Below are 18,361 nucleotides of genomic sequence, written 5' to 3' on the forward strand. Positions count from 1 at the left end.
AGAGGTAATGTACATTATCAGAGAATGTCGAACATGATCTAGGAAATGTAACACAGTCCTACAAATAGAGTTACCACATGGCATACCAACAGATATTTCAATCTTTGACCAGCCACTGTAAATTTCAAGGCTCAAAGCCTTGAACTGGCATTCATCATTATGTAAATTACTTTTCACAAATTCACCGATGCTTGGCGGAGTAGTGAAAAAGGTGGACTGGAAATCACACAGACGGTGCAAGGATTGTGAATCAACGGAAAACCCAACCTGATGCTCAGTCATTGAACTTTTGCGGCCAAGATCAATAATATTTTGAACAGTCAGAGAATCAGAAGATATAGATAGTAAATTACATAATCAACCAATTTTATTGAATGATGAAAAAGGCTTGAGAAGCTGGTTGGCCTATTCCCAAATCTCATCTTCATTTGTAAAATAAAAGAAAATATTAACACAAAATTATTTTTTCTTCACATTACTGTGGAAGTCTAGTTTGAAGTCCTGCCCACAGAACAACAGGTTTAATTCCCTGTTCCCAGCTTGTGATGCTGGGGGTATATTTGGTGAAGGATAATATTTGAATGCATTCTCACTGATCTTGATCATTCCCAGGTGATCACCACACTTTTTTGTGGCAACATATTCTTTGAGCTGGATCCTGACTCCTGACATAAATTTTTTCAGTTGTCTTGACCCCCCAATACCTCGAAACTTTCACATCTTCCCAAAGGCTGCAGACTTCTCTCTTCTCCACTTACCTACAAAGTCTCAAGCAACTCATCTGAAGGTGTAGGTTCTCAGTTCCACCTGTGTGAATTTGTGTCTCAAAGTCAGTAGCAAAGATCTCTTGAATTATTTCACTTCCAGCCACACAGCATATTCTATTTCAAAGGTGGACAAGCTTTTTTAAAACAACTCACATTCCATCTTAATTATTTCTTATGTCATAAGTGCTCTGTGATCAGTAAGGGGTTGCTTACGGTGGTATACCAGTATAAAAAAAGTTTGAAAACCACTGCTCTAATTGTATGTAATTGCCTCGTTATGTGCATGGTTTCATAACACCAAAGAAAATGGGCCAATGACAATTTTTCTCAAGCAAAATATTTTTTGAAACAATTGGTCTACAGCAGTGGTTCTCAACCTTTCCTTCCCACTCACATACCACCTTAAGCAATCCCTTAAGGTAGAATACAAGCTTTTTTTAAAAAAAGATTGCCCACCCCTGCTATTTCAAAATTACAAACTGGCATTAATCTGCACCAGACAACTTGAACTTTTGTTTTTCATTCACAGCATTATATTGCACAATGGCTAAAAGAGGTTTAAATTGTAAAGTGAGAAATAATTATGTGCCTTCCATTTAATATATTTTTATTGCTGTTCTTACCTGATAATTCCAGGTTTGTTCACTGGATCTTGAGCTAATAATCATGGGGATGTCCTCAGTTAAAAGGTAAACCTGCAGTTTGGCATCAACCTCAGCCAACTGTTGTTGGTCCATGGGCTCTGAAGTATATCCATCTCTTTCTGCCACTGTTACTGCCCAGGGCATTGAAGCATCCTAATGATCAATAACATGCAAAACTTCAATGTGCAAATGGTTAAAACTTGTTTTTTTCTCAAACCTGAAAACTAGCAAAGGTAGCAACTAGGTGACATTTATTCTATGCAACAATAATGTTACAAATTTTAAACACAGAAAGTAGAAAAGAAGATAGGCTTGGGAAAAGATAAATCCCTACATATAAAATGTATCATAATTAATCATGTGGTAGGGAGTCAACAGATTATTGTATAAAATATTCAAAATTACCAATAAAAGAATATTTGTCAAAGTGATTTCAGTGACAAAATAAAAGTGGCATTGCATTAACCTTTTGGATTTTTTAAAAACCCTTGATTTCAACCAAAGAATCAATAATTAAATTGATTCATTATATATATTTTAAAAATGGACAATTAAAATACCTACAACATCAATCCAAAAATTATAGAATCTAAAATTGCTACAAATTCAAAATTCTCCAAGAAAAATCATTCAAGAAAATTTAAAAGTTTAAGTATTTACAGGATTTTGTCTTTTCTTAAAAGCATAATAAATATATAGAATTCTACAGAACAATGGTAGATTAATTTCTCTTCAGCAAATACACAGTTCCTACTGTCAAGCAATATCAGACGGCAAGTACGTACACAATCAGCTAAGAATTGACATTTACAGCAATAGCTTACCCCTACCAAATAAACCATTTGCCAGTTTCTAATAAAAAGGTGTTTTGAAGTGTTGATGGGATTTCAAACAAGATTACTTAAATCCCAGATGAAAATCGACACAGGATTCATTGAGATAAATCAAAGTGAAATTCCTCATTTCCTAAACTGTGAAGCAGGAGAGTCACTCACAAAACTGTTCTCAAGTAAAACTAACATTTATTTCATCTATCTTTCACCTGGAGGAAGAAGTGAGAGGCGGTTCACCTACTCATGCAGTCTGCACACATTCACTAATTGTTCTAGTCATAGCATTTTTATACATACTTAAAGATAAGGCACAGAATCTTCTCCATAGTAGAAATTGAGTATTTACTTCTGGATCAACCCAATATCAGAAGGCATATGGATGTCACTTCTGACTTAACTTACCCCACCTGCCTCTTTATGGGGTCTGGTGATTACATATTCAAAATATAGGGACGCAAGGTTAGCATAGCTGTTAGCGCAATGCTATGACAGTTCCAGTGATCCAATTTCAAATCTCATGCTGTCTGTAAAGAGTTTACATAATCTCCCAGTGTACGACGCAAGTTTTCTCCAGGTGCTCAGGTTTACTCCCACCTCCCAAAATGTATGCATACGGTAAGTTAATTAGGTACAATTGGGCAGATTGGATTTCATAGACTAGAAGGGCGGCCTATCATGCAGTATCATTAAAATTAAATATTAGTCCTTTGTTGAATAAAAGGCTTGGTTACCATGCTGACGGTCCTATCCCCATATTCCTAACAGAAGGCTTTTGGCATCTGTTGTTCAAATTTAAGTCAAAATTTATTGCCAGACATCATTTTCATTATCCACCAGGCCCCAGGCCCGGCAGATTTTCTAATTACTGGTAACTGTACTCAGGAAGAAAAAAATTGTATATATAAGAAATATAAACAAACTGACTGCAAATCCAAAAAAATAAATATTCAGTAATTAAATAATGAGCAAAGTAAGAGTCCTTAAACGAGTCTCTGAATGAGTCTGTTCTCCAGGAGTCTGATGGTTGAGGGGTAGCAGCTATTTCTGAATCTGGAGGTATGAGTCTTGCAGTACCTGCACCTCTTTCCTGATGACAGCAATGAGAACAGACCATGTCCTGGGTAGTGTGGATCCTTGATGATTGCTGCTGCTCTCTGACAACAGCAGTCTAGGTAGACTTTCTTGAAGGTGGGGAGAGTTTTTTCTGTGATGCATGTTCTGACCTATGTCCACTATCTTTTGCAGGACTTTCTGCATTGAGATATTGGTGCCTCCCACACTAGGCCTTGATGCAGCCAGTTAGCACACTTTCCACCATTCATCTATAGAAGTATACCAAGGTTTCCAATGAAGTACTACACCTCTACAAACTCCTGAGGTGCTGACGTGCTCTCTTCACGATGACATTAGTATAATGAGTACAGGAAAGTTCCCTCGAGATGGTGACTCCCAGGAATTTAAATTTGCTCACCCTGTCCACCTCTGATACTCCCAATGATCACTGGATAGTACATTTCTATTGCACAAACCAGGCTTGACTTATTTGCCTTATACTATGGTGTCATAATATAATTTCCAAATTAATCTTACAGGCTTTCGTCCACATCTGTGATACGTTTCACTTCAAAAGGTTAAAGCACAATTCGGCAGACAAGAATCATGTTGCCAGTGGTATACTTTTCTTCTTTCAACAAAATTTCTTCAGTTTACATTGTTGCTGAATGTCCTCACCACCACTTCCCTGCTGAGGACTCAAGGCAGCTCATTAAACTCCTTTCCCTCATACAATTATTAATGCTTTTCCCTACTCTCCATCCAAATAATCACTAAACCCATGCATTCTCTATTATCCACATTGCAGAGTAAAAATCTTTATGCATGATTTCTTATGTAAAGTCACAAAGCCTTGCACAATGACTGACCAAACAAAAAAACTAACAAGAAGTTACAACATTAAAACATATTTCAGTTTCAGCAAACTCAGACCTGTTCTTTTATAGCTTAGCCAGCAGACTCAAAAGTACAATTAAGTAAAATTCAACTCACTGGAATGTTCTCTTGAAGATAGCCCTCTCTTCACCAGAGTCCATAGAATTATAGTCTTTCCACAAACATTGAAGGTAATTAGGGCCCTAGTCAGCATATGAACAGAGCAACACAAAAACACAAACACAGAAATGGAGATGCAAGAGACAGAAGATATAGAGACACAAGAGACGGAAGATGTTGGGATCAGAGACAAAAAAAAACTATGTGCTGGAGGAACTCATCGGGGGGGAGGGGGTAATAGAATTAACATTTCAGGTCAAAACCTATCATCAAGGCTGCCTTGATGAAGGGTTTTAACCCAAAACAAAGATAATATTGCAATGACTAGGTTTATATATTTATACTTTCCAGCAGTCTTATTTCCCCAGACCACAAAGGTTGTGACACAGGTCAAGTAACAGAGAGAAAAAAAAATTGACATAAATGGCCTCTAGACAATGTTACAAACTTACAACCCTTTTAAATTTTGTTTGGGACTAAAAAGACATTGTTAGTACTAACACAAGAACAGCAATAGAAATTTCACTAGACAATGGTAAATTCAATAGAGAGAGAGAGAAAGTTTAGTATAATTTTAATCTTACTTGAAGATCTTAAATTCTTAGTTAATAAATAATTATAAAGCACTTTAAAAATTATATCAGGCCATTTTACACACAATGTGGCTATTTACTTCCACGATGAATTCATAAACCCAGACAAAGGTTAAACAAATAAGGTTATCCTCTTCCACGATGAAGTCCCAAACCAGACAAGGGTTATTGAACTGGCCACATGAAAACAGACCCAGTAGAAATCTGTCCTCTTTTCCAAAGAGACAGCAAAATGGTCTTCCTTATTTCAAAAGCCACTGGATCTACGTTCCCCTTTTCCCAGGAATAACACACAACAGCAGCACCAATTCTGGTTACTGTAACTCAATCCTGTCTTTCAGAAGATGTCAACTCATGTGTCACAGGGATTTTGACTTCTGTACTCTCCAAACTAAACTCTTCCAAAACTGAACTCAAAATATCTGAATTCGGTAATATATTTGGTAGTTTTATTATTACCAAAATTCTGTTCCTTTTTCAAAATCATTCCATATCCACAACAACCTCTGACCTCATCTCTGTTCAAGAGGCTTAAGTGGCTTTGATTAAAAACAGATTGCTTCCTGCAGCAGTTCTTGAATAACTAAGACCCACTTGAAATCCATTAGCTATCTGTCCAAGACACTGTGAATCCAAGAATGAAACCTCTCCGAAGTACAATGGATCTCGATAAATGTGCTGTGACCTGTGTGTGATCCTGTACCAGCCTACAACTAAGAAAACATTTCTAGATAAAATATAGTTTGAACGTTATAAACAAGATAAAAATGACCTGTCTCTCCTGTGAAATGGGAGAGAATCTGTGGACGGATCTTTGAAGAAAATAGGCCTTCTTTCCCCTTGCGAAGTGCCTCATGACATTTCCTATATCTTGATGGAAAATTAAATATTGTAATAAAGTCAGATAGAAGCCCTTGTTGAGAATGACACTGATGCCAATTTAAACTGCTCATATGCCTGCAGATAATCTATATGTCTCAATTCCCTGCATCTTACGTGCAACAAAATACCTTTTTTCATATCAGTTTCTACCATTTCCCCTCAAAGTACATTCCAGGCAGCTACCACTGTGTAAAATATGTGCTCCATAAATATCCTATAATTTTTACCCTCTCAGCTTAAAGTAATGCCCTGTAGCATTTGAAATTCCAACCAGGGGGGAAAAAAACTATTGATCCTGTTTGCTTCTCATCCTTTTATATACTTATCTGCATTGTTCCCCCAGCCTCCACCACTCTAGAGAAAACCTCCCCTAATACCTGATCTCTAATACCTATCTCTAATCCAGACAACATTATGCACCCATCCCAACCTTCCACAGCCTCCTTGTAATTCAGTGGTCAGAACTGCACAAAGTTCTATACAGCAGCAAAATAATTAGCCAACTTTTATATGAAGCACCTCAATCATTTAAGACATGCACCACCTCTACCAGTCTACCAATCACGCCCTATCTAGTTCTATTGTCACTTTAAGATGTCTATGGACCTGTACTCGCTGATCAATATTAAACCGACTGGCCTATAGTTACTGAGTATTGTGACAGATTATGTTATATTTTACATTGTATATAGATATGTTTTAAAGGAGATAAATTGTGGTTGGTTACTTTAGTGTAAGTCACATACAAACACTTCAAAACAGATCTCATTTAAAATGCCAGAGCTCTGCTCAAACCAGACAGTCTAGGCTCTGGGTGCCTTTGAAAAAACATTGAAGAATGTCTATAAAGGACTTTACAAGTAGGTGTTAATTGGACATGCTGTGGAGTAATGGATTACTGTCTTCGAAAGCAACAGATGAACAAACTCGGAAGATTAGGTTCGGAGCCGCATTCTGTCTGAGTGCAGTTGGCTATCCTAAGAGGGTCATGTGTTTTTCTCAGAGACAGAGAGAGAATTCAGTTCTACAGTTCAGCAGCAGCAGCTGGGACTGGAACAGGACAAGCTGGCAAGCTTGTGGAAAAATCTCATTTTGAAGATGGGTTGTGAGTTCTTAGTCCAGCCTGGTCAAAGCCTTGTGGTCCATACAGGAGGAGATAGCTGGCGAAATAAATGTTTCACTTGAAATCAGGGAAACTAAAAGGAACTCTGTGGTGACCTGAAAGAAAGAGGTTGTCATCTGGAAAACCTTGATGGGGCAAGTTTCTTCAGCCAGACACTGAAGTGGCTGATCAGAAGGAATCAGTTGTGGGTGTCCAACGAGCAACAAATCTCTCTCTGAAAACCAACAAGAACTTTCCTGAGCGGTAACCATTTACCTTTCAAGCACCAAAGCTTAGTAAAATTTATAAATGCTAAATTCTGTGCACAGTACAAGAATTGCCTGCAACCAGTGAACTTGGAGGAGTGAGAAGTGAGACTGGACTGTGAATTTAAGAACTTTTCTGAACTTGTACACACATTACATATACATGCGCTTTGAATTAGAAGGGAGTTAAATTAATAGTAATAAGTTAAAGTTTGATCCTGTTTTCATGTTTAAAGATAATTAAATGCAACTTTTGTTTAAGTAACCATTTGTCTTGGTGAATTTCTATTGCTGCTGGGCTTTGGGGTCCTCTGGGCTCATATCAGTATATCCATTCCCTCAAATTTTTAACCATAGCATATTGGTCTCAGTCTCTCTGAAATTTCTTCGATTACTCTCTTTGGTAATCAAGGGTACAATTCACCACACCTTCCAACTCTAAGCAGTTGTATTTACCACATTCTTTAAAGATGCAAAGTACTCATTTAGAAATTGCAGCACCATGTTCATTTGCAGTTCAACTTGAATGTTATCATTAAAAGTGTAAAAAGTGTGGTGCAGTTGCCCTTTGGCAAACTGATTTGAACCATGCAGAGCTTGAGTCACCTCTCAACAGCTCTTCACATATTTCTCTGGATCATGATTCAACCATGAAAATTTAAGCTTTCCTTTTCCAGACTGTGGTAGACCTCATCTTATTCCAAGCACAGCCTTAAATCTCATAGCCTCCCAATTACTTGCAGCTTCAACCTCCTTCAATATAGAATTAATAAACAGGATTGCCCTGATCTTGGAGCAAAAAAAAAACATTCTCCTCTTCACCAGCCTCTTCCCATTTGTTTCCAAAACACTTCACATTCGTCTCACTTAACACATTCTAACTTTCTGATAACTATCCTATTTTCACCTCATTTCTTTCATCTTTGAAGACATTTTCTGACACTTCCTTGATTTCTGATTTACGGAACTTCAATCAAGTATTTCCATTATAGCAGAGCAACGTAATCCACAACCACATCTGTTCTATTTCCCATAGATCTATGACCACTCAGTCAACATCTGCACTCTGACTTTGTGATGGAAGGAAGGTCATTGAAGACCAGCTGAACATGGGCTGGGCAAAGGATGTTATGCCAAGGAATTTCTGCTGAGTTCTTGGGGCTGGGAATAATTAACTATGAAAAGCCTCAACCATCTTCCTTTGTGAAAGTTTTTTTTTTCAAATTTTATTTAAAAGATAACAAAAACATAGCATACAGTATAGAAATAATCAAAGAAAATTTTTCATTAACACCCATCCCACCCTCCCACCCTTACAGCCAACTCCCTTTAAGGGAAGCAAAAAAATATATAGATTATATATATATATCTAAAAATAAAATGTTAATAACATTTCAAATTATATCTAAATGCATATATTTCAAATACGGAGACCACTTACTAACAAAAGAAGAATAATGATCATGTAAATTATAAGTAATTTTTTCCATAACAATACATACTTTCAATTCATTATGCCAATGTAATATACTAATCTCAGTATCATCTTTCCAAGTACTAGCCACACATTTACGCGCTACTGATAACACCAAACATACAAAAGCAATATGAATTTTATCCAATCCCATTCCCCTTAACGAAAACAAATTTCCAAACAAAAAAAATTGTTGGATCTAACAGTAATATAAAATTATATAATTTTTCCCAAACTACTTTAATTCCTTGCCAAAATAATTGAACTTTAACACAAGTCCAAACAGCATGTAGAAAAGTTCCAATACAATATCTAAAACAAGAATCCGAATTACTAAACACTTTTTTAAAAAATTTTCTGGGGTCAAATATAATTGATGTAAAAAATTATAATTAACCATTCCATATCTTACATTAGTCAATTTAATTACATTGTCCTGACATATTTTTGCCAATCATCTTCGGGAAAAATAAATACTAAATCACTCTCCCATTTAAGTTTAGATTTCTCCCAATCTGACTTATCCATACTATCTTGTAACAAATTATACATAAATGAAATATAACCCTTTTTCAGTATAGAGGAAATCAAAGATTCAAATCTCGACAAAGTAGGTAAAATCATCTCTCTACCATAATTATCTTTTATCAAAACTCTTTAAGTTGATAATACAAACAAAGAATTTACAGGTATATCAAATCTTTCTCTCAATTGATTAAAAGAAAGAAATTGTCCCTCTACAAAACAATCTTGTATTGTCTTTATACCTTTAGAATCCCAAATCTTTAAATGATTATTAAACATTGAAAAAGGAATAAGCTGATTATTATACAATGGAGTTAAAATTGATAATTTATCTTTCGACCCTAATACCATTTTTTAAAAATCCAAATCTTTAACAAATGTTTCAATATTGGCGTATCATATTGCTGTAATAAAATCAAGTTCCAACGAAATATAAATTCATGTATCTCAACCCTAGAAATACACGCCATCTCCACTTTAGCCCAGCTCAGAGGGTGATCTACATCCATCAATCTACTAACAAACTTCAACTGGGCCGTTTCATAATAGTTTTGAAAATGTGGTAATGGTAGCCCATCCAATGCATACTTCCATGTAAGTCTATGTAACACCACTAGAGCTAATTTACCTTTCCATAAAATCTTTCGCACTGCTTTATTCAAATCTTGAAAAAAGCCCTTAGAAAGTAAACAAGGTAGCGACTGAAATAAATATCAAATTCGAGGAAAAATATTCTTTTTAATACAATTAACCCGACCAATCAAAGTTAATGGAAGATCTTTCCATTTAATCAAATCTGCTTTAATCCGTCTTAATATAGGTACATAATTTAATTGATATAATGATTGATAATTAGTGTCCATAAACACACCTAAATATTTAATTTTACTTCTCCACCTTAATTTTGTAATAGTTTTAAATTCAGAATAATCTCCCACTCCAACTAGTAAAATTTCACTTTTATCCCAATTAACTTTATATCCCGATAATTCTCCAAATTTCAACAAACACTCTTGTAATTGTTTCAATAACCATTCCAGTTCTGTCAAGTATACCAATACATTGTCCACAAATAAGTTAATTTTATATTCTTCATTCTTAACCCTCATCCCTCTAATTTATTCATTTTGTCTAATAGCCTGAGCTAACAGTTCAATAACCAACGCAAATAAGGCTGGTGACAATGGGCAGCCCTGTAGAGTTGAATGAGTCTATTTAAATGGTAAAGAAATCTGTCCATTTGTCATCACCCTAGCAATTGGGTTCGTATATAAGGCCTTAACCCAACCATTAAAAGAGCCAAATTTAAATTTCTCCAACACTTTAAAATAAAAAATCCCACTCAAACCTATCAAAAGCCTTTTCTGCATCTAATGCAGCCACCATAGAATGGTTAGATTGCTTTCGATATGGATTAACCAAAGTAATTATTCAAAATATATTACCTGTTTCATTTCTATTCTTAATAAAACTTGTTTGATCAATATGTACCAATTTAGGTAAATATTTAGCAAGTCTATTAGCTAATACTTTCGCTATAATTTTATAATCTACATTTAATAAAGAAATAGGTCTATATGAAGACATTTTTAATGTATCTGTATCTTTCTTTGGAATGACAGTTATTAGAGCACTTGAACATGATTCTGGTAACTTCTGATCTTCAGTCACTTGATTCAACACTTCTCCAAATACAGTAGAAAAAGTCATCATAAAAAAATTTATAAAATTCCACAGGGAATCCATCATTCCCTGGGGACTTTCCATTAGGCATTTCCTGAATAGCTTCCTTAATTTCAAAATCCATAAATTAAGATTCCAATTCCTGAACATCATTTCCAACTAATACCGGTACATTTAATTTATAATCAATAGAACCATTATCCTGTTTCCCCTCAGAAGTATATAATTTTAAATAAAATGAATAAAACCGGTCATTAATTTCCTGAGGTATATAAGTAACTTTTGAATTATTCTTAACAGCATTAATTATCCGAGATGTCTATTCAGCTTTCAATTGCCAAGCAAGTAGCTTATGAGCTCTTTCCCCCAACTCATAATAACATTGTTTAGATCGATTAATTGTCCTCAAACTGATAAATTGTAAAGTATTATAAGGTAATTTCATCTTCGCTAATGCGACTTTTTTAAATCTTCTGTTACACCTTTCTGAAAATCTTTCTCTAACTCAGCAATCTTATTTTTAACTCTAAACATTCTGCCACATATTAACCATATATAACCATATAACCACTTACAGCACAGAACAGGCCAGTTCGGCCCTACTAGTCCATGCCGTAGTAAATCCCCACCCTCCTAGTCCCACTGACCAGCACCCGGTCCATACCCCTCTAGTCCCCTCCTATCCATGTAAAGATCCAGTCTTTCCTTAAATGTAACCAATGATCCCGCCTCAACCACGTCTGCCGGAATCTCATTCCACATCCCCACCACCCTCTGCGTAAAGAAATTTCCCCTCATGTTCCCCTTATAATTTTCCCCCTTCAATCTTAAACCATGTCCTCAAGTTTGAATCTCCCCTTCTTAATTGAAAAAGCCTATCCACATTTACTCTGTCTGTCCCTTTTAAAATCTTAAACACCTCTATCAAGTCCCCTCTCAATCTTCTATGCTCCAGAGAAAAAAGCCCCAGTCTGCACAACCTTTCCCTGTTACTCAGAACCTGAAATCCTGTCAACATTCTCGTGAACCTTCTCTGCACTCTCTCTATTTTGTTTATATCTTTCCTATAATTTGGTGACCAAAACTGTACACAGTACTCCAAATTTGGCCTCACCAATGCCTTGTACAATTTCATCATAACCTCCCTACTCTTGAATTCAATACTCCGATTTATGAAGGCCAACATTCCAAATGCCTTCTTCACCACACCATCTACCTGAGTATCAGCCTTGAGGGTACTATTTACCATAACTCCTAAATCCCTTTGTTGCTCTGCACTCCTCAATTGTCTACCATTCAATGTATGTGACCTATTTAAATTTGCCTTTCCAAAATGTAGCACCTCACATTTATCTGTATTAAATTCCATCAGCCATTTCTCAGCCCGCACCTCAGCCTTCCTAAATCACCTTTTAATCTACGGTAATCTACCTCACTGTCCACAATACCACCAATCTTTGTGTCATCCGCAAACTTGCTTATCCAATTCTCTACCCCTACATCCAGATCGTTAATATATATAACAAATAATAGTGGACCCAGGACTGAACCCTGAGGAACTCCACTAGTCACCGGCCTCCAATTGGACAAACAATTTTCTACCACTACTCTCTGACACCTTCCATCCAACCACTACTGAATCCATTTCACTACCTCCTTATTTATACCTAATGCCTCCACCTTTTTTCCTAACCTCCTGTGGGGAACTTTGTCAAAAGCCTTACTAAAGTCCAAATAGATAACATCCACAGCTTTCCCTTCATCAACCTTTTTTGCAACCCCCTCGAAGAACTCAATCAGGTTTGTCAAGCATGATCTACCCCTGACAAAACCATGCTGATTACTCCCTATCAATCCCTGTACCTCCAAAAATTTGTAAATAGCATCCCTCAGAACACTTTCCATCAATTTGCCCACCACAGACGTCAGACTTACAGGCCTATAATTCCCAGGTTTGCACTTGGACCCTTTCTTAAACAGAGGAACCACATGCACCACCCTCCAATCCTTTGGTACCACCGCCGTGGCCAGTGACATCCTAAATATCTCTGTTAATGGCCCCACTAACTGTCCACTAGCCTCCCTGAGTGTCCTAGGGAATATTTTGTCCGGTCCGGGAGATTTATCCACCTTTATCTTTTTTAACACAGCCATCACTACCTCCTCGGTTATCCTTATATGCTTCATGACCTCCCCACTATTTTTCTTTACTTCAACTGGTTCAACATTTTTTTCCCTAGTGAATACTGAGGAAAAGAAATCATTCAAAATTTCCCCCATTTCCTCAAACTTTTCACTCAGCCTACCCTCACTATCTACAAGGGGTCCAATTTTATCTCTCACTAATCTTTTACTTTTAATGTACTTATAGAAACCCTTTGGATTTATTTTTACTCTGTCAGCCAAAGCCTCTTCATGCCTTTTTTTGGCCTTTCTAATTTCTTTCTTAAGATTCCTTCTACCCTCCTTGTAGTCCTCCTTCAACTTCTCAGCTCCCTGCTCTTTATACCTCTTGTACACCTCCCTTTTTCTCCTAACCAAATTTCCAATATTCCTCGAAAACCAAGCCTCCCTATGACTTCCAGCCTTTCCTTTGATCCAAACTGGGACATAACTACTTTGTACCCTCAAAATTTATTTTTTGAATATCCTCCATTTTTCATTAACATCCTTACCTGAAAATATCCTGTCCCACTCAATACTCCCCAAATCCCTTCTTATTCCTTCAAAATTTGCTCTTTTCCAATCCAGAACCTCAACTTTAGGCCTCTCCTTGCTCTTCCTTAAAACTACCCTAAAACTAACAGAATTATGATCACTAGACCCAATTGGTTCTCCAACATTAATGTCTGCTACCTGACCTAGCTTGTTCCCTAACAGGAGATCCAGTATTACACTATCCCGAGTCGGTTCTTCTACTAACTGATTTAGAAAACAATCCTGAAAACATTTAACGAACTCCAGCCCATCCAGCCCTCTAACCGTATGGGTATCCCAATCAATGTGTGGGAAGTTAAAATCTCCCATGATCACTACCCAATGATTTTCACACATATACGTTATCTCCCTACAAATTTGTTCCTCCAATTCCCTTGGCCCATTTGGTGGTCTGTAATACACCCCTATTAGCACCCTCTTGCCTCCTCCACCCCTCAATTCCACCCAAACAGCCTCACTGGTCGATCCCTCCATACCATCCTGCCACCTCACGGCAGTAATGTCCTCCCTAACAAGCAGAGCAACTCCTCCTCCTTTTTTACCCCCTGATCTATCACATCTAAAACAAATGTATCCCGGAACATTAAGTTGCCAGTCCTGCCCCTCCTGTAGCCAGGTCTCACTAATTGCCACAATATCGTGACCCCAAGTATCTATCCATGCTCTCAGCTCATCTACCTTGTTCACTATGCTTCTTGCATTAAAATATATGAATCTCAGAGAATGACCCTCACATATATTCTCTTTTTTACCTTCTACCCTAATCTCCATCCTACCTTTCTTATCTTTTTTATTCCTAGCTAGGTGGCCATACTCCCTGGACACTGCTCTCACCCTCTGTTCCCCACCCCCCTGTTTAAACCTTCCCCCACAGCTCTAGCAAATCTACTTGCCAGCACATTGGTCCCCCTCCAGTTCAAGTGGAGTCCGTCCCTCTTGTACAGGTCCGACCTTCCCCAGAAGAGATCCCAATGATCCAGAAATCTTATCCCTTGCCCCTCAAAAAGAAATTTTTTAAAAAACCAGAAAAATGCAAAAAAAACCACCAAAGATAGTAATACCCTAAAAATCTGGGTGTGGTAAACCCACCAGCAGCAGATGACTATCAAAGTTTTCAGTGTCATCCACCCACCCCCCCCAACCCAGCCAGATACATATTTATTATTTAATGAAACATAATAGAATATAGTCCATATGTTCAGCCTAATGATTCCAAGCCCAACGACTGCTCCGGATCTTCAACATCAAGAAGACTTTGTGTCAACTCTTCTTTCTTTCCATACTTTCCATTCTTTCCATTCCCATGTACATTTCCATTTACCCTCCTCTTAGGAGACAATGGAGGAGAAGATCCATTTCTTCACAATTCCGGCAAAGAATTAGTAAAAAGCAATTCATCATGATCATTCTCAAAAAATTGAGATTGAAAATTTCCAAAGAAAACCTTCAAAATTGCAGGATAACGAAAAGCAAACTTTTAGCCTTTTCGCCTCAAAACATCCTTGGCCATATTAAATTCTCGTCGTCTTCTAATAACTTCTTGGCTCAAATCGGCATAAAAGAACCATTTGAACCATTAATGGAGATACTGCCATACATAAATTAATTTCTCTATCTTGATATTTTAAACAACGAACCAAGAGTGCTCTCGGTGTTTGTCCTGGAAGTGGTTTTCTTCTCAGAGCTTTGTGAGCCCTATCCAGTTCCAAACCTTCAGAAAAAATCTCTTTACCCAGCACCTCTGGGATCCAGTGCTTAAAAAATTTTATAGGGTCAGCACCTTCAATGTCCTCTGGAAAACAAACTATTTTCACATTTTTCCTTCGACTTTGATTTTCCAACGAATCAATCTTCTTCATTAAGTCTCTTTTTTGAATCCCCCAATCTACAAAAGAACCTTCCACTTTTTCTCTATTACGTTCTACCTGAGTTTGACACTCAGAAAAAGCTGTTACAATTATCTTAAAATTATCTTGCACAGTATCAACTGATTTTATACATCTATTAATATCACTTAACTACAGTCATTTCCTGTTTCATAGTTGACATTTCATCACACAAGGTATTCATTTTTATTTTCATCTCCATAAATCCTTGATTCACTTGAGTTGATATTTGTTTTGACATATTCTGTATTTGACAAGCAATCTCTTCCAAAACAGTAAACACTGAATCCATTCTAGATTCCACTTCCACTTTTTGAGGTCTGCCTCCTTTAACTGCAAGCTCCTCCTCCTCCTGGACGAATTCTAATAAGGCAAGTTCCTCTTCTTCCTCAGTCATCGTAGGTCCTTTGGCTGAACGGCTGCGGGTCTGGACACCCAATGATGGCACCCTGACCTCTTCGGGACACCGGCATTCGAGCTCCCCCACAGCCCACACTTTATCCAGCAGTTCTCGGTCATGGGATGCCCCACGCAGGCCAGGCAAAGACGTCGGATGCACAGGAGCATCCTTTGACGCTACACTGCACGCCACTGGGCCGCCCAGTAAGGTTCCGGGTTTGCGGGCCCCCTTATTGGCCGTGCTGCCCGCGCGCACGACTTCACGTGAACGGTCAAGCTCACCAATGTATCGGCACCATCTTGCGGAGGCAGGATCGGCGCCGGAGTCAGACTCAAATGGGCTGGAGTCCTCTAAGGCTTGGAGATTCCCAATGACGACTCCATGGATTCAGCTATGCAGGAATGCCTCAATTCTTCCGCATTTTTATATGGTGATTTTTTTCTGAAGCTGAGGTTTAAATTTTTTCACATTAGATGCCGTAATAAATCAGTGTTATTTAAACAACTGTAAATATTATTTTTAACCACTTTTATGCTTTTTAAAAACCGGGTATTTAATGATCCAGCTGGGGAAAGGTGGAACACATGTCTTTCTTCTACGCCATCTTGCCACACCCCCCTTCCTTTGTGAAAGTTATGACCACAATCATTGGAGTGTTTTCTCCTTGATGACCATTGAAGATGTCACACTTGGTTAAAAGTTGTCTTCATGAAAACAGCAGCCACTCTCACCTCTGAAATTCAGTACTTTGGTTGATTTGGACTAAAATTGTGATGAAACTTGGAACTGACTGATTCTGGAAAAACACAAGCTGGGCTTTGGTGAGTGGGTGATTAGTGAGTAAAAGTTAATTAATAGCAGCATGAGCCACAGCTTCAATCATATTGTTGATGAACCATCTATTTTTTTTGTCTAATCTTTTCCTTATCCTGTCCTGATTTTCATGATATTAACAAGAAAAATTAATAATTTTGCTGGTCAGTAAGAAAACAGTACACCCATAAAAGCACAGTACAACAAGCAATCAGTGTTACTTTTGCCTTTGAACAAGGCAAAGCTCTAAAAGTGGTTCTTACGTCATTGTTCGATATCTCAACGTCAATATTCTTCAATAGTTCTGCTAATCTTCTTTTCTCATCATCAGTCAGCAGCACTGGGTTCTTAGCTTCTTTTGCCAACTGCAAATAACAGTAATTAAAGTCAAAAATTTCAAAATGTACAAGGGTTGCAGGTTCATTGGGATATTTGGGTGGCATGGGCTTGTGGGCCAAAAGGGCCTGTATGGTGCTGCAGGTCTAATTTTTTTTAAAAGTTATAAACAAGTTGGGTTTTTTTTAAATGCACATCAGCCAAAAACACACTAATAAAAAGTAAAAATGAGTGCAAGTGCAGTAACGAATGCATTATCAACAATTAGTTTAAAACCTACAATTAATAACACTATACATTCAGCAACAATTCTACTGAAAGATGTGGTTAAGTGAATTAATTTACATACCTCAATGTTCTTCTTAATAAAATCTTTTATCTTATTTTGGGGAGCCACTCGACTGCTTGTTTCTTTTTGGACATTTTTGGAGCAAGCTGCTGAAGGCAATTTAACTTCTTCAGCACAGTCCTGGTAGCCTGACAAAAAAATGTTGGCATTTATTGAACAAATTGTTTCAACTTAATGTATAAAATATTACATCCTGCTCCAACGCTCATAAATGTGCATCCAATTTACTAGAATTGCTGTACAACAAATGTGCAGATCCAAAAGCTACTTGAAAATATTTTCAGCAACTTGCTCTAGAAAAAGGGCAAACGTTTTTCATAATCTACAAAATAAATTTGGTGTCTGCAAATCAAAAAAATCCCTAAAATTTGAGGCTGGGAAAATCACCTTTAGCACAACTTTACAAATAATCAAATCTATCAGGATCTTCCATTCCTTTTTTCAGAAGGAATGGTAGATTTTTTTTCCTCTCTAAGTTCAGGATATGAGGCTGCCACAGAAAAGGAATTGAAACCATGATTATATTGAATAGTGGGAGGACTTGAGGATCCAAGTAGCCTTATCCTGCTCTCACTATTTTGTATTAATTTGAGTAATCTGAATACATAGTCGATCTACACAAAATACTGATCCATACTTGCCGCAAAGACTGTGACAAATTTACATAAATCTTAAACGACAGAGAAATGTTAGAAGGAAATAAATAAATGTGTCGTTTATAAGAAGTACTCAGGCAAAGGTATCACTTGATGAGAAGAAACATTTCCACTATTTTATGGTCAACCATACTGAAGGTAAAATGAAGTTTACGGTGGGATAATGCACCACAAACACTGAAAGATGCAACTGTTAAATACTGTGATGGAGCAGTTATTGATCTGGAAAATTCAAACATGGAGCACTCGAAAAGTTGGAATAAATGTTTAAAATTGTTTAAGTTTGAGATGGAATAGAGAAGTTATTGAAGTTTTTGAATTCAAAAGTGATGATTTTGAAAAAGGTTGGCAACATGTCTCAAGACAATACATGTTTTCTGAGAGT

At 37.1% G+C, this 18,361-nt stretch overlaps 1 protein-coding gene across 1 annotated transcript in view; it reads right to left on the reverse strand.

Moving 5' to 3' along the window:
- The window catches only part of fsip1 (fibrous sheath interacting protein 1), a 401,721-nt gene that overhangs the window by 337,720 nt on the left and 45,640 nt on the right, over nt 1–18,361 (reverse strand). Inside the window, exons 8-10 of the mRNA XM_069917082.1 lie at nt 17,321–17,448; nt 16,899–17,000; nt 1,391–1,564 (exon numbers count right to left, since the gene is read on the reverse strand). Coding sequence (XP_069773183.1) covers nt 1,391–1,564; nt 16,899–17,000; nt 17,321–17,448 — 404 coding nt within the window. The remainder of the gene's footprint in view (nt 1–1,390; nt 1,565–16,898; nt 17,001–17,320; nt 17,449–18,361) is intronic.

The sequence above is a fragment of the Narcine bancroftii genome, chromosome 2 (assembly GCF_036971445.1).
Source record: "Narcine bancroftii isolate sNarBan1 chromosome 2, sNarBan1.hap1, whole genome shotgun sequence".
In the NCBI taxonomy this organism is placed as follows: domain Eukaryota; kingdom Metazoa; phylum Chordata; class Chondrichthyes; order Torpediniformes; family Narcinidae; genus Narcine; species Narcine bancroftii.